Source organism: Myotis brandtii, unplaced genomic scaffold (assembly GCF_000412655.1).
Source record: "Myotis brandtii unplaced genomic scaffold, ASM41265v1 scaffold704, whole genome shotgun sequence".
In the NCBI taxonomy this organism is placed as follows: domain Eukaryota; kingdom Metazoa; phylum Chordata; class Mammalia; order Chiroptera; family Vespertilionidae; genus Myotis; species Myotis brandtii.
In genome coordinates this window covers 806,687-831,933 of record NW_005370762.1, presented here as the reverse complement: position 1 = coordinate 831,933, position 25,247 = coordinate 806,687, and the positions used below count along the sequence as shown (strand labels likewise).

Sequence of the window (25,247 nt, the reverse complement as noted above, 5' to 3'; positions counted from 1 at the left end):
TTAATGATCTTTTTGGCTAACTTCTCTGGTACTGTTTTCTGTTTATGAATTCTTGTTAAGACTGGAGGTCTCACATTTCAGTGTGGGGTGTGTGTATGAGAGCGTATGTATGTGTGTGCGTTTGTGCGTGTGTGGGCTGGATGAGGGCTTGCCTGGAGTATGAAGGTTACAAAGATGAGTTAGGCTTGGTCCCTGGATTTGCATATGCACACTGTCATCTCCAACTACATCTCTAGCCTTAGAGTTCCCCCTGGGGTCTGAGAGGTAAGAAAGAAAGGGAGGCAGGGAAGAGTGGGAGGAACATGGGCAAATGCTACCCATTCACATACCACAAACAGAGATATTCAGACACTTAGAGAATAGGCAGTGACTTTCCCATACATTATGAGGGTCTAAGTTGGGAAGAAAATTTAAGCCCCATAATGCACTGGTAAAAACTGCCCTGAAACCCAAGCTATGAGTTGTTGCAACTCGGGCTACTGTGATGTAATTTAGCAGACTGATGCGGGAAAAATGGCTGATGCTTACCTCTTAGGAACTCCTGCTCTCAAGGGGCAGTAGAGATTGCAGGGGGAGCACAAACAGGAGGGATCACAGCCTGGAGGCACTAGAGTGAGCTTTTTCCAAGGTCCACCAAACGTATGTTTTATGGACCCACCCTTACCAAGCACAGGGCAAAGGACTGACCATTTGCCATCTCATATGAATGATGGTCAAATTTCAGTCCCTATGGCTTGTTTTTGATGACTGCTTCATAGCAGGTAATAATGTAGTCAGTAGTCAGAATAACTGTTGCCTACGATGCTGGCATCTGCTGTTTCCATAAAGTAGGCAGCCCTGAGCTGGAAGGTAGTGCAGACAGAGCATGAAGAGGGAGATTCCTCCATGCTGTAGGGGAAGTCTGTGCTGAGGCCCTTGCTGGGATGGAACGTGTGCAGGGCGGGGAGCCATGGCCTGGCCTGGCCAGGTTACCTGTGGGAACTGGCCACCAACCTCTTCCAGCTGGGCCCCTTCCCATTCCCAGGGAGTGAGAGGAAGGGGGAGGGCTCCCCGTGTCAAGCTTGCCAACCCGTTAAGAGGCACACATGTCTACAAACAGATGAGCCTCTGCTTCATTATCACCTCGGCCGGGACATGTTCACATCTGATATTGGATTAAAGAGGTGCTAAAATCAATCAGGCTGCAGCATCATTTCCAACCCAGAGTGAAAATCAACCTTATGGGCCCACACTTAGCCAGATGGACTGCCACCACCTGATTTTATTAAAAATAGAGGACTTGTCACCACCGACAGCCTAAATATTCCACTTTCCTCCTTCCCCTCCCCTTTTCTCTAAAACATTCTCATTGTTTGTACTGTAACCATTACCTTCTCATCATTTAATAACTTGTAAACTTAATAAACAGCTAATACTTATTCCTAACTTACCACGTGCCAGACCCTGGAAATACAGCAATGAACCCGAGTGGGGCAGGGAGCTGAGATTGATCAGACACCTGCTGTGTTCAAGGTGCTTCCCCATCCATCATAGAATCTAATCCTTACAACCAATTTATGAGCTAAATAGTGGTATGGCCATTTAACAGACAAAGAAGTTGAGGTCCAGAATGGTGAGGAGATTTGTCTAAGAACACATAGCTAGCAAATGCCCAGGGACCCAAGGCCAGAGTTCTGTCCTAACTCCGTGGTTTCCACAGACCTAGGTGGTTGCAAATGGAAAACACAGCAGGAATGGTAAGAGTTCTGGAGCTGTCTGGTCTGTAGACAGTGTTTTATATCCTAAGTCATGAGGCAGGAGACTATATTTAAGGTACCCTAGGTTTACTGTGAGAACCAAATGAGAAGAAACTGCTTAATTTTTAGCCAAAGGGACTTAGGCCAGAGGGAGATACAAGGTCACACAGGTAGTGAGTTGCAGAACTGGGCATCTGAATTCAGGTCCTCTGAACCCAAATTCCATTGTCTTTCCATGTTGCCATTACAACAGCAGTTCTGTGGCAAGACCACAAGAGCAGGGCCTTCACTAGCCCTGGTCAACAAAAGGCCCCTTACCTGCCATCTTGCCTGCTGATCGTGTATCCAAAGAGAGGGTTATTGACGAAACTGATGTTCACACCAACCAGCGGGGTCCCATCTGATGTCATCACTTGACCACGAATGACACATGCGTGCCTGTGGGTAGAGAAGAGTAAATAACATGATCTACTTCTCATGCACAGAACCCTGGCTGACAGGGAGCCCCAGGTCAGAAGACAAAAGGCAGGTTGCTCAGACAATTCTGGTACTCTGGGGCTCATGGTGTTTACTCCAAATGAATAATAACATTTTTCTTTTATTTATACTGCCTCATTGTAAGGCATCAAAGTGTCTCCTAAAGAATTATTATTGGACCCTGGCCAGGCGGCTCGGTTAGTTGGAGCATCATCCTGATGCGCCAAGGTTGTGGGTTCGATCCCTGGTCAGGGCATATGTAGGAGGCAAGCAATGGGTGCATGGATAAGTGGAAACACAAATTGATGTTTCTCTCTCCCTTCCCCCCTATCTCTAAACTCAATAAATAAGTACATTCATTTTAAAGAAGAAATATTATTGGGAGATGCTTTCAGATATCTCACTCAGAGGTCCTTTTCTAAGGATACTGCCTTATACTGTATGGAGCTAAAGCTGATCTGAGAGGGCTCTACAGTGTAGTTATGCATGTGAATCTGTAGTCCTGTGACTTGGGTTCAACCCCAGCTCTTGCCACTCTCCAACTCTCTAAACCTGCACAATATGTGACAGCTCTTTGAATCTGTTTTTTCATCCTGGTGCACAGTAAGCTCCACCAATGGCAGTGGTTATTATTGCCTCCAATAGTCTCACTGGAAATGGATGTACGAGAAAGTGAACAGAATAGAGGGCACTTTGCATCTGGCATTGCAAACAGGAGAAGGGCAGATGCTGGCATCGTCCCCCTAGAGTGGGTTCTGAAACCTGTGACCTCTCCCAATATCCCCCGCCCCACTTTCCCTCTATATTCCAGACAACTAACCATCTGCTTCCCCCAAACTCGCCAGGCAAATTTGGTTAAAGCCTGTGTTTGTGCAATGTTCCTCCATCTGCCTCAAATGTAATCCCTGCACCCTCTATCACTGTTTCTTCTCCTTTAAGACCCAGCTTCTGATGATGCCTCTTCCCTGTAGCCTTTCTTGATGGCCCTAATTAGAACTAGTCACTCTCTTCTAAAACCTGACTCAACACCTTGAGACCGTACCCCACCGTACATGTTTCTCTTCTCCACTAGGTCATGAGCTCTTTGAGGGTAGGATCAAGGTCTATTTCTCTCTCTCTCTGCAAGGCCTGGAAATGCCTCACAAGTACAAGGTCATTGTTGTTGTTTTTCAAAAAAGGTGGTTTGAGTAAGTTGGTGGGACAATTAGAGATGATCAAGAATAATGGTGTTTTTCCTAATGTTTCAGAAACAAAGCCTTTTTGGCAGATGACATTTTAAAAGGACCCCAAAGTGAAAAACAAATACAAGCAAGATCTGCTAGGTGGGGGCCCCCTTTTCTCTCGGGGTGATTCTGAAGGCAACTCTGTGGAGTCTTAGTCCCTGCAGAAGCCAGAGAAAAGCCAGTTGGAAAATCACTGAATGAGAGGAATGGGAGGAAACTGGGGTCCATGAGGTTATGTTATTTGCCCCAAGCCACACAGAGAGGAGGTGGCAGAGCTAGGCTTTGAATCCAGGCCTCACAACTCTGGGCCCAACTCGAGAGCAGTCTGTTTACTATGGGCAATGGGTAGAAATGAAGGTGAGCACTAGGTCAATGTAATAAGGGATCAGGGCACTGGGGGGCGAGGGGGCAGCCCTCATTGACAAATCAGAGGCAAGTGTTTATTGTACACACAACTTTCTCCATTCGCCTCAGTCCAGAAGGCTTTTTTTCTGGCCTAGGGAAGAGCCACGGATGAGGTCTGGGGGCATTCATAAAAAAACCCTCAAACGAAGCCTCTGTTTTATTAGGTGCTTACATCTCTACCTTCTAGAGTGATAAACTTTTCTCTGTTGGATGAGAAAAGCAATTAACACCAGGCTTGTAAGCAGCTGGTCTCACTGGTGTCAGCTTGTCCTTTCTGAAGGCAAGAACAGTAAGAACAACTACCCACAATGCATCACACTCCCTGCCCCCACCCACCCCACCCCACCTCACCTCCTGACACACAATCTGGTTAATGCTAATTCAGTCAGTGGTTTCCTTCCGAGGCCCTTGGTCTAAATGCAATTACATGGCAAACAAGTTAAGCGGGCAAGGCTCAGCAAAGACTCTCAGTCCTGCTCTGAAGGTCTCCTGATATATTTAGGCAAAATTATCTCTCCACTAATGGGAGATTTATTCCATTAATTGTATTCAGCTGGTGCTGAGAGATGCTTTCTTTAATGGGGGAAAATTGAATTTCTTACTGCTGGAACTTGGTCCTTCTAGATAGAGGATTACTAACAGACCCCATCCCCTGGTGCTGGCCCCTATGGAGCCTTCTCCTGACATGTGTGTCTTCAGGTTCTGCCTGGACAATAACCAGCCCTCTGGAAATGGTTTCCTTTGGGGGCTGCCCTAATTGCTGCCCCTCGGACACATGTGGGCCAGCCTCCTCTGATTTATCTTTCTTTGGGGATCCCCTGCTAATTGGGAAACATGAAATCAGCACCATTTGGCTATCCTGTGACCTCCACTTCAGCAAGCCAGAGCAGATGTCATTTTAGCCCAGGCTCCTGTGTATTGCTTTGGATTCTGGACAAGATTAAGTTGACTCCCCGTGCCCCTGTAGGCCACAGAGACCTCTTGCCAAAACAGACATTTGGCTCAGGAATGAAGTCCTGGAGAAAAACACTTCCATCCTCCTTCTGTTTGACCATGATTTTCAGTTGTCAAGAAAATCCAGGGTAACATAAAGCCTTCCCTGGAACAAAGGAGATGGGGAAGTCTGCTCTGTGGAGGCCCCTGAAATGTGTCTCCTGCCACATGTTTTTGTTCAGGGAGGTTTAAAAAGACGTGGGTGTTGGGCTTCCAAATGCTTTTTTTTTCTTCGTCCATTTATTTAATGGATACCACCAGTGGTGTACTGCCAAACATTGAACAATTGACTTTTGAAAGAAAAATAGTTTTAATTTGTAGCATTTGCCTATATCTGTGGTGTAAATACTTCCATGATGGCTGATTTCAACTACCCCTGAGATGTCACTGAACCCAGAGCTGGGAAGAGATGCAAGTAATAGACTGTCATATAGTATTTCCACCACAGAGATACAATACTAGTAGACCCAAATAAACTCCAGAGCAAAAATACAGCAAAATAACTAGGAAGTGTTAAGTTTTGATTATTTATTACCTTTTAAAAATATAATTTCTTCAAGTTTAATTTTATATAATTTAATTTTTAAATAATATTTGTGTTTAAAAACTAGCTTAAAGCCCTGAGCAGTGTGGTTCAGTTGGTTGGGCATTGTCCCATGCACCAAAATGTTGCTGGCTCCATTCCTGGTCAGGGCATGTGCCTGGGTTTTGGGCTCGATCCCTAGTAGGGGGTTGTGAAGGAGGTACCTGATAGATGTTTCACTTTCACATTGATGTTTCTCTCTCCCTCTCCCTTCCTCTCTCTCGTTAAAAAACAAAAATCAATACAAAAAAAAAATAGCTTGCAGAATTCCTCACAAGTCAGTTCTCCTGAGCGTGTATGAGCCGGCTTCTGTATTCCACTGGAACACCAATCCTATACAAAGGGACAATGTGGCTAAGAAATAGTTGCTGCTTTGACCATGACATTCCACAATGGAAGACGACCTTGGCAAGAAATCACTAACAGGGTACAAATCATAGTCACCAACTTGGCTTCCCAGCTGGCTCATATGATCTTCTTATTATCTGTCCTATATTTGATGTGTTTTGCTTTCCCTTGGTTACTGTCTTGGCATAATGGAGTTTTGGGGTGTTATTTTCTACTCATCCTCAGAGTCCCCACTAAGCTGTCATCACCTCAGTGAGGCTATTACCAGTTTTTCCTGGCACAATTTATCACACCTCCTCTAAACCTTCCAGGTCCTCTAAATCTTCCAGGTATCTCTCCATGACAGTGACTGTCATATTATTATACCACTAGAGGCCTGGTGCACTAAATTTGGGCACTCGGGGAGGGGGGGTGGTCCCCTAGCTCGGATTGTGAGAGGGTACAGGCCAGGCCAAGGGACCTCACCACACAATCGGGGAGGAACGCGGGAGGTTGGCCAGCCAGGGAGGGACTGAGGGAGGGCTCCAGGGCGTGTCCAGCCTGTCTTGCTCAGTCCCGATTGGCCGGACTCCAGCAGCAAGCTAACCTACCGTTTGGAGCGTCTGCCGCCTGGTGGTCAGTGCACATCATTGCGACTGGTCGACTGGTTGACTATCTACCCCCTGGTGATCAGTGCATGTCATAGCAAGTGGTTGAGCGGCCTTAGCATATCATTAGCATATTACAGTTTGATTGGTTGAATGACCGACTGGACGACTGCACACTTAGCATATCAGGCTTTTGTTATAGCATATTACACTTTGATTGGTTGAATGACCGACTGGACGACTGCACGCTTAGCATATCAGGCTTTTGTTACATAGGATTCACATTTACATAGCTCTCTTACATACTTATCTGTGAGCTAGAGGAGGGTGGGACCGCATCTCCGGTGACTACAGTAAGCATGGGATATTGCTCTCTGAGACTTTGTTAGGTGAAAAACGAGCAAGTCACTGAAACTCAGAGAGAAAAGACTTGCTCCAAGGTCAGACAGCAAAGAACTCAATTGGCTGAGCTGACACTCAAAGCTAGGACTTCTTACTTCTAGGTCCTTATTCTTACTACTGTTATATATCTGTAGTCACTAAAATTCACTTTAATGTCATAAAAAAAGAACTTGGTACCTACTAAATTGCTAGGCACTGTGTTAGGTGCTGGGGGTTTCAGAAATGCATGCAATGCAGCCCCAAGTTGCTTGCTGGAGCTCACCAAAGCCAATGTGAAATCCTGAGTGTAGTTGTCTCTGACACCAGTGAGTCAACACATGAGCTTGGCATATGTCAGGCAGCTGGGATACAAAACAGGCAATTAGGCTGGGCGAACTCTGCCAGGAACGATTGCTTGTGCCAGGCCAAGAGGGGCATCAAGCATGCTGGCATTAGTCCAGTCATGCACTCAGGGTCTGACTGAGGGCCATGCTGACGCCAAGGAGGGGGAAGGTCAGCCTGGTTGCTTCCTGAGGGCAGTGGCCAGGTTTGGGATCAAGACAGGACACTGCTGGAGAGACAAAACCCCTGCGAAACAGAATCAAGCAAATAACCCAACCTCAGCTGTCAGTCAGGGAGAAGTGGTAGGGGTGTGGTGAAAAGGGCCCTGGGCAGGGTGGCCGTTCTAACTGCATGACCTTGGAGAGTCCTCTGACCTCTCTGGGCCTGCATTCTCTCCTCTGTCAATGCAGGCTGAAGTTTTTCACAGCTGGATGTAAAATAGAATCCAACGCATATATAAGAATGGATAACGGCTTTAATCTGGCGCAACTCAATCTAGCTCAAGTAGTTCTGCTACATGCTTTAGAATGTTGATGGAGCTCATACAATGCTTATACTTATCTCTAACTTGTTTCCTCTCTCTGGAACCTTCCACCTGTCCTGTTCACAACTGACAACTGCCTAGGTTCACCCTCAGCACCCACCTGGAGCATTCACCAAATGGTACTCAGCACTCCTGGCCCTCGGGGCTCCTCTGCAGAAACGCTGAGTGCTGTCACATATCAGACAACCTTCCCCCCAGCAGACCCTGAGCTCCCTGGAGTCAGGACCACATCTCCCTCACTGCTTTGATCCTCGCATTGAGTGTGGCTGATGCCCATTTCTGAGTGGGCAAAACAAAGCCTCCACCCAAACAAGGGTTTGCCCTGGAATTTGAAAACAAGGTACAGAGTAAGCTCTTGATAAGTTATTTACTGAAGGAATAAAGAGCTGATGTGTTTCTGTAAGGTGATGCCAGAGAACTTGGAGTTACTTGACTTTGGCAGGGTTATGGCTAAATAGGGAACTGAGGGCTGAGGGGCTGGGCCTTTCTAACTGCTCTGCCCCAGCTGCCTTGCAAAGCTTGGCTCCTGCCCTTGGAGGCCCGCCGGCCTCCGCTCGCAGACCTCCTACTTTGATTCTGTAGCCCCCTCATCTGTACCTCTTTTTTGAAAAATTAAAAACAAAACAAACCAACTGTCAGAAATTAAGTTACATTTGTTATTCAAGTGTATATTATATAAACAGATAAAGGAAGGTGAAGGGAGAAAAACTGCAGCTTTAACTTCTTTTATTAAATGAACACTGCTAAGGAAACTTGTATTCAGGAGATTAGAATAATCATTTGGGATCTAGGCGGCAAAAAGATCTTCAGTCCTTCTCTGCCTTAAAATATTTGCTACTCTCTGCCACTCCTGGCTATGCAAATCACTCCTCTGCATTACCCATTTTAAGCAGATTTATATGGCTGACCTGCACCAACCCTTAACCTGTTTTCTGCTAACTCATGCTGATTGACGGGATCTTTCCAGCATCTACCACACTTTACCCGACGTCTTGTGGGAACCTCATTTAGTCCCAAATAAGTAGTCCTACCTCATGGCCTGTCAATCCACCCCCATCCAGAAGGTTCCTAGCAGAAGCCTGACCCGGTCCACTCTGCAGCCTTCAAGACCTTCTTTCGAGCCTGGCCACACAAGCTGCTCTGCAGCTCCCTCTCTCGCCTTCCATTCCAAAGCTCTGCCTCCGTTTCCTTAACCAGCTTTTCCATATTCAACTCTGGGAACCCACTAGTCATGCCCTGTAAGAAAAGACCTTCCTGACAATCTCTTCCAAACTTCTCACTGTAGAGGCGAGAAAACAACGTCCACACAGGGAATGGACTTGCCCATCTTGCAGGAGTTGCTGAGGAGCCAGATTCAAATTAAGGATGCATCATTTAGTATCTGTGAGAACCCGGGAAAGTCACCTCACCTCTCAAACTACTCACCACCTGACACAGCACACTACTAAACAGCTCTGATCATCCACGCCTGTGGGCGACCTCTTCTGCATGCTGATGCTCTGGGCTGAGTCCTCTCCCCCAGGAGCCCTCTGACATGCTTTCCGCTGGCTGACAAAGGTGCACACAGGAGCAGAGCCCTTGACTGTTTATAACGCTATATTTCCAGAGATGTGAGCCCACTGGTATGGCACAGCAGAAATAGAACCAAGAGGATGGCTGGTAGAGATCATTTTGGAGGAGCAAGGCTCCTGACCCTGGATGGTGGGGATGGCCAGGCCTGGGGAACATGGCTCAGGAACACGTGCCTGGGGCCATGGAAGGTGTATATGTCTAGAGAGGTTGTGCTCTGTGCTATGTAGCCAGAGGCGTGCTTCTAGGAAGACTTCTCAGGAATTGGTTTGTGCTATTAGAAAAACTCTAGGCAGCTCTGCTTAACTTGACTCCAGACATAGTCTCTCAGTGGACAAGTTCATCCATGACTGAGTGTCCTGTCTCTGATCAGAGCGTAGGACAGGTGCTGCTTCACCTGGAAAGGAGAGAGTAGGATGGACCACAATGAGACCTGCTTCCGGGTAGGGCTGAAGCTGGGCAGAGACGCAGAAAGGGGCCTGAAGCATGTCCAGCTCACAGGCTGAACTCAGGTGTGTAGCAATACACAGGTGGCAATTAAGGGAAATAGTCATTCAAGGGATGAGGAGGAGGAATGGCAGGGGCAACAGGCATGGTGTGGAAGCTCCTAGGGCAGCTGGATGTGGACATCCCGTGTGTCACCAGGGAATGATGCCCAGGTTCCTAAGAAGAAAAGGGATGGAGCTCCAGACCCAGATATGGCAGGGGTGGAACCCTGGCAAGAGAAGGTAAGGTAAGACTTGATTCCTTAGGTGGCAGGGGTGCCAGGCTACTTAGGCAAAGAAGATGAGGCTGGGATTCTGGAACAAGATAAACATCCATTTGGCAGAGCTGGCAAGCAAAGGGTGAGAATGAGGAACAGTTGAAGGACTTGAGGCTGAGCTGTTGGGGTTGCTCTAAGCCAGTGATGGCGAACCTTTTGAGCTCAGTGTGTCAGCATTTTGAGAAACCCTAACTTAACTCTGGTGCCGTGTCACATATAGAAATTTTTTGATATTTGCAACCATAGTAAAACAAAGACTTATATTTTTGATATTTATTTTATATATTTAAATGCCATTTAACAAAGAAAAATCAACCAAAAAAATGAGTTCGCGTGTCACCTCTGACACGCGTGTCATAGGTTCGCCATCACTGCTCTAAGCCCTTCTCTTCAGATTGGGGTTGGTTCTAGAGGCCTGCAGGCTGGACTTACAGGGTCGAGTCTCATGGACCCACAGTGGAGGCAGAGCAGGGGAGGCAGACTTCTCCCCTCTGCCAGAATACTGCTCAGAGGTAGCATCTCCCCACATCACAGCCCCTCACTGTGGAATTCACTTAGTCAACTCTTAATGGACTCACTGTGGAGGCGTTTGGTAAGTCCTCACCCAATATTCTCCAGAAAGGACAACGTTAGTAATGCGATGCGTGGCTCTCCAACATTTTAACTTCTTATTGCTAGACATTTATCAGTGTTGGGTAGAAACACAGGAAGTCCCTGACCTTGAACACTGCAATCACTGCTTGAGAGAGCCCTCACTTAGGACCCCAGGATCTCCAGGACTCGGGCTCTGTCACCACCTTGCTGAGCCAGGAGCTTACTCTGGGTTAAAGCTTCCTCTTTTACCACAAAGGGTTGATGACCTCAAAGGTCCATTCGCCTCTGCCCGCCATGGTGTGGGACATTTGCGTCAATTATATAACTATGCTAATATTTCAGGCTAAGATTCTCACTTTCATCCCAGTTCTCATGGTGACACTAAAACCTATACGAATATTGATGCCATTGCTAATGCTAACACTGACTCTTGCTGTTAGCAGTAACAGCTACTAACAATTATTAAATGCTTATTACCCTGACATGTGTTTTACATCTTGTTTAATCCTTAGACATTCCCATGAGGTATGGATTATTATCCTCATATGACTGATGAGGAAAATGAGGCACAGAGATTTAAGACACTTGTCCTAGGTCACACAGCTAGCAAAGGGTGGGGCTAAGATTCAAGCCAAGTCTACCTGCCTTTGAGGCAGTGCTCTGAAGGAAGCACTGAGACCTACTGCACATTAGCTTTTGTGGTTTTGTTGTTGTTGTTTTTTGTGTGCAGTATTAGAGAGAAAGTCAGGGCCACCTGGGGTTGTAGTGTTGTAGCAGCACCATGCTGTCAAAATTTCTGAACTGATGATGCTGAGATGGGAATATAAAGGACCTAAAAGAGAAGAACCGAGGCCCAGCACATGGGATCCAGGGCCAATTGGCGTGGCTCTGTATGCTGGCTCTGCCACTTATAAGCCCTATGTCCTTGGCCAGGTTACCCAACTTCACTGTGCCTCAGTTTCATATCTGTAAAAGGAGGGTGGTGAAGTCCCTATGTCATCTGGTTTGGGGGAGACGTAGAGGAGTTAGTCCTTATGAAACTTACAAAGCATTTGGAACAACGCCTTACACATGGGCCATCCTTGGGAAATGCTGGCTGTTATTACTGAATGTGTGCTATGTGCCAGCCACTGGGCTTTGGGGTAATTTATCTCATCTAATCTTCCCAACCACCTGCAGGGTGGGAATTAGTAAGTCCATGTTACAGATGAAGAAACTGAGCAAGCTCTCCTGCCTAAGGCCACTTGCTCTAACTTGCCCCGGGATTTGAATGCAGGCTCTCTCCTCTAAACCCCGAGTGGTTCCAGTTCCAGCACAGCATCCTCTGCCAACGCTTCCTGTGATGGACAGCTACGAACAAGCTCAAGCTACAGAGCAAACAGAGATTACAATTCGTCTTTTAAATCAATAAAGGGACGATCAAGTGGCAGAGGAGGAGTTGTTAGCTGCTCATCGGGATGATGTGAGAAGTTGCTGCCTGCATCCTGAATTAAATCCACCTCGTTGCTTTATCATCATAAAGATTCATTTCAATGTGGGGAGGGATTTTTAAAAAACCAACATGAATAATATATGATATATGATATCATAATAATTTGGAGGAAGCAGGATCCATACCTTCTTCCATCTTCCATCAGGGTAATTTATCATTGTCTTTCTCTTAGCCCCTCTCCCCCTTTTAAACTGGTGGGGTAGCCTGTCAGCTCAGCTTGTACTGAAAACGCAGGAGTATAATTCAATAATAAATTCGCTCAGAGGCCAGCTGTCAGGAAGCTGGTGTTTATTTGAACTCCATTAGATGCTCTCTCCTGCTCAGCCTCTCTGAGGGCTATCTGAGGCCGGGGGCGGGGGTGTGGGTGAGGTGGGTGTGGGGGGTGGGAGGTGGAGTGACAAGCAAATGCTTTTCTGTAACTGCTCTGCCACTGACAATTGTATGTGTCTTCAGATCGGCAGTGGGCTGATAAAAAATTATATTGCATTCATAATCTTTTATCCCTCCTTTCCATTATTTTGTTCCTCTTGTAAACTCTTGTTTTAAAAATCCCTGAATATTCTGTGCCTTCACAAAGGGTCTGAAAGAAACTCTGAAGACTTATGAGACACCCAGGTGACTTCCCTTCTGCTTACAACCAGTGTGAAGTCCTAGAGGAGATGAAATGCTCTGATCTGGTGAGTGAACAGTGAGGGGGCATAGCTTTTCTCTGTTCCTGCTCCAAACCACCTTTCCGGCCTCACAGTTTCTTATGCTCTTCCTTCGCCCACATGTTTCCCCCTGCGTGCCGAGATCATATACTCCAGTTTCCTAAGACCATCTTGATTTCAAATGTTAGAGCATGTCTGTTGACTTCTGATTGGTAAAATAATATCACCATAATTATGTTCTAACCACATTAAAATTCTCTCCATTCTCTGAGTATCCTGGAAAGCTATGCTGGTTCCTCAGTCTAGAATGCATTTTTAAGTACTATTCAACTGAAACCCATATACAGCCTATGCAGTAGTATGTACATACACAGACATAGACACACACACACACACACACACACACACACACACGCATGCACAAAACCAAAATAAGTTTCATGAAGTACATAATCATTTTACAGTTTTACACTAATATTTTCCATCTCGTTTCCAATTCCATTTAAATTTACTTCTATTAAAAACAGAATTTCAACACACTAAATTGATTTTATGATGCACTGATGGGATATTGTGACCTGAAGTTGGATTAATTCCTCATCTGAGGATATGTTTCTATTGATTCCACAAAGAGAGGAAGGGAGAGAGAGAGAAACATCAATGTGAGAAAGAAACATTGATCGGTTGCCTCCCATACGCACCCTGAATGGGGATTGAACCTTGAACATATAACCTAGGGTATGTGCTTGGACCGGGAATTGAACTTGCAACCTTTTGGTGCATGGATGCTGCTCCAACCAATTGGGGTAGGATGAATAATATTTTAGTGGCCAACCCTCCTCATTGAAATCTCTGTCTCAGGCCAAAGGCCATCTCCTACCAGAAGTCTTCATTCATTAGTTCATTTGCTTGTTTGTTCATTCCTTTACAAAAGCAAACATTTACTGTTGCCTACCCTGAGCCAGGTCCTGTGCCTGGTGCTGCAGACACAGAGAGGCACCAGATGCAGCGCCTGTGGTGTGTGGAGCTCAGGGACATGGATCTACAGTGGGAGTGATGGCCCGCCTTGAACTCTCAGAACACTGTCTTCACTTCTCTTCAGACACCTAGCAGTGGCTGACTGGATGACTCACTGACTCATTCTCCCATTCACTGTGGCTTAGTCTGTACCAACCCCCATGCTAGGCACTAGGGATCCAATGCCTAACAAGGCTCGGGACACACAAAGAGCCTGTCATGTAATGGGGTACAGATGCTTACTTTCTTCTTGCAGGCCCAGAGCAGAGTAGGTGCTGACCAGTAATCCCCAAACAGAGCCTGTGTTCTGTGGGCACCTTGTCCCTCTCTGAGCCTGCCCATGGGATCTGACCCTCTGTACAGTATATGATCCTCAGCCTCCTCTGGGATGAATGCTCTGGTCACCCATCCCTCCTTTTTTAAAAATCCCCCTGACTTATTGAGTCTTTTCTCTTTGGGTTCAGTGTGTCATGTCAGCTGACTTTCATAACAGTTTGTTCTCACCCAACTACTAGCCTGAGTGAGCTGATAACCTGCTATGTGTAAGGGAGCCCAGAAAGACTTGTGCCGGAAGCCAATTCTAGCATGTCAGAATTTCAAGAGTTTCATCGAAAGGTTGATAGAACTTGGGGACTCAACAAGGGCTGAGTCACATATGTTATCACCTGTTGGGAATGGCTAGAGGCATTTTTCCAAACCTGAAAAGGGAAGATTGTTTGCTGCCAGACAGCTCAGGGCATCTTAATCTACATGTTATTGCCTCCTACTGGCCAAACACCTGAACAGGCATAGGCTAATTCTCCCCATTCTGACAATGTCTCTGTATAAGAAACCCTGACCCTTTGAAGTGTATATCTCTGCCTTGCCTCAGGACAAATTGTGTTAATAAAAAGCATGGGGTCCTGAGACGAGGAGATCTTAGTTCCTTTTAGCTAAGCTCCTCTGACCCCCATATGCCTTTCAAAATTATATTTCGTCTCTGGACTCTTTAAGTTACACACGGCCCCTTCTCCAGATTTCCTGAACCCTTCTAATGCCGGAACAAGAACCCCGGCAGACTTGACAACCTCACATCACTGCTCTCACAATAGTGTCCTCAAACATATCCTGAACTGATGTTCAATAACTTGGGGGTGGCTCTTTTGTCAGAACCTCTTCCCATAATTGGCTAACCTGCCCCTCATTGGTAAGCCACAACTGTTCACTGAAGTGATGTGGCTGTCCCCTGCTCAGCCCCTTCACCCAGCCAGTCCTTCCTAAGAGAAGAGATATTACTAAAGCTGTGTAACGGGTAAAGAGCTGCCTTAGGTGCTTTGAGGAGGAAATGTCCTATGCTGCCCTCTTCCAGCTGTCTGACCCCACGCTCCACAGTCTGGGTCCTGTTATCTGTCCTCCATTCATGGACAATCTAGTTGGGGATCCTTCCCATCCCACTCAAGTTTCAAGAGAGGGCACTCTGCATTGCACTTTCCCCAGGCCTCCAGGTGAGGGACAGGTGGCAGGTGGGGTCCAGGCATCCAGGCCAGGAAGGAAAGATGGCAATCCAACCACCTAATCTGGTGATGGTTGTTCCTATGCCTACGATGTCCTCTCCTACTTTAGACCTACTATAGATCAATTGCAGTCTTTCTCATCTCCATCACTTTATGTGGAGTTGAAGATAGCCACACAGAATGTCAGATAGAACTACTGTATTCATTAAACTTGTACTGAACACCTGCTTTGGGCCAGGCATAGTCCTGAGCTCCGGGACACAGATGAACCAGACAGCGTTTCTGAGGGATGCCTTCCTCACTCTGAGTCCATCTGGCAGCCCTTTTGCTTCAGTTCTGAGTCAAGCTCTATGCTTTCCTCTACGGCAGCGGTTCTCAACCTGTGGGTCGCAACCCCTTTGGTTGTCGAACAACCCTTTCCACAGGGGTCACCTAAGACCATCCTGCATATCAGATATTTACATTACAATTCATAACAGTAGCAACATTACAGTTATGAAGTAGCAACAGCGGGGATGCTGAGCAGAAGCATAGGGAGCCCCCTCCCTGAGTCAGACACACAGCTGCGAGTCTGCAGAGTGAAGGAGCTGTACTTCTGGGCCTGCCTTGCCTTGCTGGGCTCAGACATGCTGCTGGGTTTCTGGGTGACAGACTGCTTCTTGGAGCCTGTTAAACGGACTCCCATTCAGACTATACAAATTGCAGCACAGCATATGAGGTGCAGAAGGATATGGGGTTTTCTGTCAGTCACAGGCCTTGTTAGTGTTATATACAGGCACCAAGTCAAGTCTGTGTGTCCCTCAGAAATCCCACTCCCTGGGAAAGTGCCACTGGATTCCTCCCTAATGAGGATCCCCTGACAGCCGGCTGGCATGCTGCTGCCTTTCCCCTTCCCCAAACAAGGACTGGACAGTCAGAACCGGTTCCTCTCAGGGTGGCTGCTGGACTTTCCTGGAGCACAGGTTACTTTAAAGTTTTACTTCCAATTAAGGAACTGGAGGTAGAAACTCTCTGCAACATCACACCATCACCTTCCTCCTCATCACCACCTTCTCTATATATAAAAAAACAGGTAATATGCAAATTAGCCGGGCGTCACGCCGGGCTGGAGGAGGCTGCATCAGGACTACTCAGGAGGAGCTGCGCACACAGATGGGCGGGAGGGGACTGTGTGCCGCCCCCACCCCAGCGGACACACAGACACCAGGGGTGGAAGAGCACGCTCCCACCCCAGTGGACACACAGACACCAGGGGTGGGGGTGCAGCGCGGCTCGGAGCACGCCCCGTGTGGATGGTGGCAGTGGCCGGAGCAAAGCAGCCCTGGTCCCAGATACCTGGTGGTGGCTGGAACAAAGCAGCCAGGGTCCTGGGTGCCAGAGGGAAACTGGTGCTGGCAGCCAGGGGAAGGAAGACTTATTCTTGCACGAATCTTTGTGCATTGGGCCTCTAGTTATCTTATAACTAGCAAGCATTCTGTGGGTGGCCAGTACTACATTGAGATTTTATGTACATTTTTTTCCTATTTAATTCTCATGGCGACCCTGCAAAATAGACATTACCACCCCACTCTTACTGATGAGGAAAGTAGAGCTCAGAGAAGTTAAGGAATTTTCCCAAGGTCACATAGCCAGAAAGTGGATGCAACTGACTTTAAATCCAGCTCTGCCTCATTTCAAAGCCTGTACTGTTTTCACTAGGCCAGGCTGCTGCCATAAAAGCCACCATTTACTGATCACCTGTGTACCTAGCCCTGTGCCAGGTGCTTTATTTCGGGTAATGCTTTCAATGGCTCTTATGAATAGTCGCTGTTCTTGCCAATTTATCACTGGAGGCAGGTGCACAAAGGTTAACTCATTTCCCTGATGCCACACAGAGCTAGTGGGAGGTAAAGCCAGCACTCAAACTCTGGGCACTTTCTGTCACTCCACATTCCTTCACCTGCGAGGAAAGAAAGTAATAATCCAAACTTGGTAACTGATTTCACTGTATCCCAACTATGCAAATAAGCACTGTATTTCTGGCCCAGATTGAGGCCATGGGATATGGAAGTGGTCGTCCACGGAGAAAAGCATCTGCTGTCTCCTGGGCTTGTTTTCCAAGAAAATCTATTTGGGGATACTTGGTAGTGATGGGCAGCTGTTTCCTTTGAATCTAGATCAGTGAAGAACAGGGATATAATGACTCAGGAAAATGTTAGGTAATTTTACAGTAACATTTGGAAGCTTCCATTATCCATTCATTTGCAGAGCACATACTAGAGTCCACTATTATAGGTTTGAGGAGTTGAATGGTCTCTTCTTTGAACCCATCTGTAATTTAACTGAAGGTGACAGATATAGAAATAATGCTACTAATCTGTAATGTGATTTTCAGGAGATGATTTAACCTCTCCGGACTCTGGAACCACAGTATAAAATTAAGTAAACCAGATAATGTATCCATCCATCCTCCTTCCTACCGTCCCTCCCCTTATCCCTCCCTCTCTCCTTCCTTCCTTCCATTTCTTCATTGTTCAAGGTAATATCTATGCATATTTGTCTTGAGCATATTTGGCATATGAATCCCTTTGCCCAGAGCTGTGCACCCAGAGAGGCAGAGCCAGGCTCTGAGGCACAAGTTGGCCTGACTCTGAGGCCTATACTGCCCTCCCGCTGAGAGGTCAGTTTCTCTCAGTTCAGGTTTCCCACATTCCCCACTAGACAGGCTCCTTAAGGCAAGCGAGACCTGCTGGAGTCACACTACTGAGGTCCCTGTGCAGGTCCCACAGTGATTCTCCGCACACAAGCAGCAGGCATGGCCAGTGACCAGAGGACACACAGGGGTGCATGGTCCCTGCTGGCACTGGCCAGGTTGGCATGGTGAGGGCATCCCACAAGCAGAACAGCCACTGGAAGCCAACCAGCCCTAAACAGATTCCATAACGGGTCCAGTAAAGAAAGGCTGAGTAAGTAGTATTCCCCTTGGCTGGAATAATATTTACATCTCCAGTTGACGGAAAGGACTCACGCCATGGGAAGGCCCACAGCATACATACAAAATCACACAGCTGGGTGAGAGAGCCCAAAGCTTCTGACCCAGAGACAAAGGCAGCGTTTCTGGCCAAGATAAAGGAAGAGGGGTTTCCTCGCTCTAGTGCTGCCCCTGACTCTGCCGCTTGATCAGCTTGTGAATTTGGGAAGGTCACTGAACCTCTCAAGGGTAGGTTGAAGGATTTGGACTATGAAGTGCTTTCATCTCTAAAAAAGTTCCTTTGAAAGCTTTTACACACTTGCGTCATGCCCCTCTGTCTGGGCTCAGAGCACTTCCCCACTTCTCTTCCTGGTCTTGTCATTGTTCCTGTGAGAAAGGGCAGGGCTGGGAAAATCCTGGGCCCTGCAGTCCGCTAGGCCCTGGTGCAAATCTGGCTCCATCATGGCCCAGCAGCGAGGCCTTCTTCTTGAAGTCCCAGTTACACTCTGGGAGTGATAATACCACTTACCAGGGGCAGCTCCCCTGATTCCTTCTTAGGTCCCGGCTCTTCTCCCCTCACTCATTCTCCTTGAGCAAACTTTTGTGTGCTCGGAGTCAACTCCTGCGTGTTTCTTGATGGCTCTCAAATCAAGATCTGCAGCCTTACCTAACCACTGCATGAGCTGCAGACTTGCTGATGAACTATAGACATGTCCTCTTGTGTGCCCTACGGTGGTGTGTCCCTTCCTTGCCCTTAGGGTGCTCAGGTGGAGCACCCAATCCTGCTCAGCTCTCAGGTCCCTGGTGAGGGTACTGCCATCGACCTGGGCATCTGAGTAAGAGACTCCTGGCTCTAGCATCCCTCAGACCCAACCCATGACTAAGCCCTCCTGATTTCCCCCTTTAAACAAAACTTGAGGCTGTCCTTCACCATTCCCACCCCTCATCACCACCGCATTATCCAATCAGGGCAGGAACTCCCAGCATAGAAGTCATGAACGTAGAAGGTACAGAGTCTGTGAGTGCTCAGTTGAACTGAGCAGACTTTAGAGAAACCTCTGCATCTATGAGGCATTACTACATTGGAAGACATTCAAAAGAAATTACTATAAATCCCTCCTTTTTGGATACCTTTTCCTAGTTCACAGACCCTGATCTGTGGATGAAGAATAGAGAGCAATCTTTTGCTGGCTCTTGTGCCCTTTCATGCTCCTGGGTCTTTGCATGTTCCCTCTCCCTGGTCACCCTCTCCCTCCAGCTAGTTCCCATCTTTAAGATGCAGTTCTTAAGTAATGGCCTTCCCCCTACCCAGGAGCACCTCCTTTATGATCTCAGAGTTGCCTGGGGGCATATTTCTGGCTTCTCATACTGGAACCGTCTCTTTTTTATGCCCCTAGTAAGTGCACTTGGAGTGGCCAATGAACAGGGCTGTATTCTATTCATCTCTCTGATTCTAGCACAGGGCCTGCAGAGAGGAGATCCCAGGAAAAAACTGCCCAATGGCTGACACAATTAAAACCTGTGAAAGAATGCGCGGGCACATGGCCTGGGACCCCAGCAGGTGGACCCACCGCAGCCTGACAAGCCTCTGGACACCAGTTCTGACGGTGAGCAGTGTTAGAGCCTTTCAGCTCGTCTGGGACTGCAGACTCAGGGATGGCTGCCTGCAGAGTGGATATTGATCCTAGATTCCCCCTGGACCACTGATTTCTCATTCTCCCCATCCATCACCCAGCAGGAACAACAAAACTTTGCTCATCAAAAATGCCAAATGCCTTGGAGAGTGTACCTTCTAAATGCGGCCATCTGAGGCCGCTACTCCGCCACCCTCCCCTGACATTCCATCAATAGCCTTTGATGCCCACCCCTCCTGGCCTCCTCCCACCCACACCCCCGCCCCCACCCCCACAAATGTTGCCTTGGAGGTGATCAGCTCTCCCTCAGAGAGCCATGGCTGGAGCCAGGGCCCGATGGACTCACCCTCCATCGAAGGGGTTCTCCCCGGGGATGATGTGTGTGCTGTCCCTGCCCACGAGGAACTTGATGCGGTCATAGAAGGAGTGCAGGTTCTGCTGGGACACAGGGGGTGGAAGCTGGGGGCTCCATGCGGGGTGGATGATGTCCAGTGGGTCAGGGGAGCCCAGGCACAGTGGGTTGACATGACAGAAGGGCTGGAGGCAGCAGTCAGGGTCCATGCAGTCGACCAGACCATCTGTAGGGGTGACAGAGCATGAGGTTTATGTCACTATGTTCCATCAGCCACACTTGTCCACAATACCATCATGCACTTCTCTATTTCCCACTCACTGAAAAACTTAATTAAATGCCTGGTATAAACCAACACCTTTGCTGGGCACCAAGGAGATCCAGGTGCTTCAGATCTGGTCCCAACCCACTAGTCTCACAGGAGAGACAGCCAAGTAAGTGGACAGTGGACATATGCTATTTCCCTCACCCCCCAAAAAAGATAAGAGGTAAGAGAACACATTGAACAGTGAAGTTTCTAAATTCAAAAGTTGGGCTCTGAGGGCGGGGACAGGGGATTAAAAAAAGGTGGGACTGCAGAGGTTGGCAGAAGCACACTGTTGGGCCTGGGGGTGGGGGGACAGGTTACAGAGTTTGCATTTTATCCCAGAGACAATGGGAGCTACTGAAAGGTCTTAAGCAGCGGGTAGGAGCTGGGGAATATGGGAGGGGGTGGTAGCTGAGGTGGCACAGGGAAAAACAACCGCTGAGACTAGAGTACTAGCAGTGGGGACTGAGAGAAGTGGGTGGCTTTGAGAGACGTTTCAGAGGTAAAAACATTAAGACCTGGTGACTGGCTTTTGAGGGAGGGGAAGAGGCAGTGCCTCAAAGGCACTGTAACTCTCAGCCACTCTCCTGGCTTGGAGGTAGGTATGTGCACACCTGGCTCCACCTTCTGTGGGAGGGGCTTTCTGAGTTTACTGAAAGGTTTCTTGTCTCTGGCCCAGTGGCCATTAGCAGGGAATTCTCTTTACCACATGGATGGATTTCAAATTATATTACAACTTCCAGCTTCCCAAAGTTCAAAGAAAGAAATTCCACCAGACCACAGGTTTTTGCTCGCATTATCTCAAAGGATTTTTACAGGTATGCCACAGACTAACTTAACATGGACAACAAATCCAGAGATTAGAGGATGCTGCCCAAAGTGAGGGGCAAAGAAACCCAGGGTTATAGTCTGTGTGTTGTTGGCAGAGAACAGTTTAAGGACCCCTGTTCCTGGCGGGGAGGACATGGGTCACACTCTGTCTCTCCTGCTTATTAGCTGTGGCTTTGGGCAAACTTCCCCACGCCATGGGGCCTGGCCCCGTTCTGGTTATCACATTTTAGTGCAGGTATTTAAAACATGACTGTTTAATAAAGAAATGAATGATAAATTAATAAATTAACCAGTGAATCAGGAAATGAAACTAAATGACAGTCTATGAAAGCCAGAACACCATTATCTTCATTCTAGTTAATATACAGTGTTACATGGTGGGGGATGAATGAGGCTCCGAGACGGAAGTTCAAGTTCCAGATTGAGTTTCTGTACTTACTCAGAGCCCCAGTCTCGTCATGGACATGCTTCCCTCACTTCTGTCTCTGTGAGTTTGCTATATAGAGGCTGCCCACCAGAGTACCCTCTGGGTTCAGTTTCTCACAGTTCTTATGAGGGGATTATAGGAGTGGGTGTAAGTATTTGTTACATAAAGAAATACACCCCCAGATCCAGCGGAGTACCTGGCACCCAGTAAGTACTGAATATGGGGTAGTTCGCCTTCCTGACCCTGAACCTGAAACAGCCTCACTAAAATGAAGGGCCATATGCCTTCTGTCTGCTCACCTGTCAGATTCATCCTGAGATGTAGACAGGCCTCCTGTCACCCAGCACTGTCCTGTGTCCTAACCTGCAGCTCCTGTCCCAGGTCCCAGATACACCGACTAACTTCCTAGCAAAGCACCTGTTTCTCCTGCAGTCGGCGGGCCCGGCCACACTCTCTCGCGCTGCCCTGTCAGACATCGCTTAAACACGTAATTGCAGCCTGCGCTGAGGGTGATTTGCATTCTGCTATTGACGTTAGCATGACAGATTCAGCTGCCGCATCCATAACTCGGCAGAAATGCTCCATTATTCAATCCCCGCGAGTGGGGACGCTGACCATTAAATCGGCTAGCACAGTTGAAGGGCCGTGAAAAGTCATGGCTAATTTGAAATTTTATTAGCTCTCGCCTGCTCTTGTTTACCACCGAAGCAGTCCCTGGAAACCAGTCTTCTACCTCCTTACAAACACACTGCTCCGTGGCGCCTGGAAGAAGCTTAGCCAGGAATTATTATTATTGTCATTAATACTTTTAATATCAGCCTGATGATGGTGATGATGAAGATAATCACAGCTGCCACTTACTGAGCGACAGGCGCTGTGCTAAATGCTTTACAGGGAATGTTTTCAAGGGAAGTGTCCCGGAGTCTCCCCAGCTCCAGGAAGTAGCCACCATCGCCCTCATCACCCTCACTGTGGAGGGAAGGAACCAGGGCTCACGGTGGAGAAGTCACTGGGTCGAGGTCTCACAGTCAGTCAGTGAAGAAGCTGACTCAGAAATCTGAACTCAGGTCTTTGTGGGGTGGGAAAGGTTTCTGAGTCTTGAAGAGACTTTTAGGAACTATTAAGTGGAAAGCATGGGTTTCTGAGTCTTGCTGAAATACCACTGCTCTGTGCACTTCCAGCCATTGGGCAACCTCCATCATAGCCCTGGCCTCCCCGATACTGTGACTGACTTTCTCTGTCACCCTCCCAGACCATGAGCTCCTGGAGACGGGGCTGTCGGACTCATTTCAGGCTCCCAGTGTCTACTGCTCTGGCTTTCACCTGCCTCCTTGCTTCTGGCATATGAGCCCCCCCACATCCCTTTTTTCAAAAAAAAAAATGTCAGCAGTGAGTTTTAAAAACAAATTGTTGTTTCTTGTGGTCAGAGGGCCTTTGTGATGGTCTAGTTGGCCACCCCGCCGGAAATGAAAGTCCCAGGAAGGGCCTGGAGCTTCCGTTTGCCCCTCTGGAAAATGAACAATCAGACCGAGCTGGCGGAGATGCTGGATTAGGTGAGATCAGCATGATGGCCAGTACATAAGTGCCTGATAATAACGTTACTATTAGCCCCTGGCCAGGTGCTTCTCATGAACAGGCATCCTGCCACCAGGCCTGCCCTTTGGCCCTGAGGTGGCCCCTTCTCTATGCATACATTCCAGGCAGCCCTTCTGGATGCAGTCTGGCCTTGGAGAACTGAATTAGATAAACATGGCCCAAGCAACACACCTGTAAGTTAGGACAGTAGAGAACTCAGGGGACTTGAAAACTGGGGTTCTTTGAAATGGAGACAGCACACAAATGGTGCTCTTATGAGAGATTCTGGGACAGGGGACTTGTTCACCGTATACTTCGCAGTTTAGTGATTAATGCCAGGGCAAGAGTTCTGTCTGCCTACACCTTCCTATATTGACACTCCTTGATCCTTCATTCAGCAAATATTTACTAGGTAGTAAATGTGGGCTAAACCTCTGCTAATCGAGACAATCCTACTTAAATGAAATATGTACATATTTTAAAATGAGGAAGGCCCATAAAATTCTTACCAAAAGCTCAGTTTACAAGACTCGCTTTTAGGCAAACCTCTTTTGATATTTTCAAATGTAGCATATGGCAGCCTGAACCAGGGCATATGGTTGCTCTACAGCCATAGAGGATCTTCCACAGTTTCATTTTCTTAGGCACAGACGACAATTTTAGAAGAGTCATGTTGAGAGGAAAAAGTATGCTTTGGGGATAGAAAAATAAGTTTTGGGGTAAACTAGAAATACATAAATACATAGTTTTTGAGATTCTCCAGTTTGGGCCCATCTGGGAACATTTCTTAATTGTAAATGACACACAAGTTGGTTGACTTATAAAACGTCCATGTTTCATGTTCTTGCTATTCCCACGTGAGACCCTCATTATCACAGCAGAAAAACATAAAACAAAAAACAAAACGAACGACCAACAGGAAAAGAGAGAGGACATTCCTCTATTTCCTTCAAGTTTTCAATAAAATCCTCCTAAACTCTAAACCCTGACTTTTGGAAAAGAACATTTTTGCCCCCAGAAACCTGCTCTTTCCTCAGAGATCTGAAGGCCCCTCCCTGTCCTTGCTGGTGACCGTGAAAAGGAACAGAAAAAAGTGCCAGAGGCTGTTCAGGCCCCCGAGGCTGGGAGGGGGGCAGTGCCACATCCAGCCATGGGCTCTGGTGGGACTGAACGGCAAAGGTTAGTGGGGAAGAAGCGGCTAGAAAAAGGCAGGATATTAAAAGGAAAGGTGTGAGTAGAGAAGGAGAGAGAAAGAGAGAAATACAGGTCTCTGGGCACTAAATGAACATTTCAAAGTAGTTCATGTACTTGTGACCCTTGAACTTGAAGACCCCTCCCACTTGCTGAAATGCTGCATGGTGCCTTGGTCTTTGCTAATATTTCCATCTATGTGCTATCAACTTGAGGATGAAGGCCATGCCATTTCCTCTTGCATCTCTCCTCAGTGTCTACCCTGCTGGTGGTGTCAAATGACCTTGAGAACTAGGGGCAGGAATATGTGGGAGAGAGAAAATCCAGGCTAGAAGCTTGATGACCCAGTCCTTCCGTGGGCCTGCCCCTCTTTAGCTCTGAGACCTTGGGCATGGCCCTTCATATGTCTGAGATGTAATGTATTAATGGGATAATAAGCTCTGCCCACCTCTCAGGGTTGCTGCAAGGAACCTTGGTGGTAAAGAGCAAGTGAGTAATTTGATATGAGAAATGTTGGTGTCCTTCGCATGCCTGTGGCTGCTCCTGGAGCCCCTCTGCAGACAGGCGCAGGGGCCCAGGGCTCTGTGAAGTCTCTGCCACCACTTGCAGTGCTGACTGGATGTGGCTTTCTATTCATTTTGGGATCTTAATCACTGCCAGTGGAATCTTGGGTGACTCACCTCCCTCTCTGATGTTGTGTCCTCATCTGTAACGTGGAGGTCAACAGGACAGCCTCCGGGGCTAGCCTGCCTGACAATCACCTTCTGGCCTTTATGTGCCACA

General features: G+C 47.6%; 1 protein-coding gene across 6 annotated transcripts in view; it reads right to left on the bottom strand.

Annotated features, from left to right (window-relative positions):
• TENM4 (teneurin transmembrane protein 4) overlaps positions 1–25,247 on the bottom strand; it is a 384,882-nt gene that overhangs the window by 69,631 nt on the left and 290,004 nt on the right. For all 6 annotated transcript variants that reach the window (XM_005882313.2, XM_014530001.1, XM_014529998.1 and 3 more), the window contains 2 exons: positions 20,128–20,359; positions 2,055–2,174 (listed from right to left, as the gene is read on the bottom strand). In XM_005882313.2, coding sequence (XP_005882375.1) covers positions 2,055–2,174; positions 20,128–20,359 — 352 coding nt within the window. The remainder of the gene's footprint in view (positions 1–2,054; positions 2,175–20,127; positions 20,360–25,247) is intronic.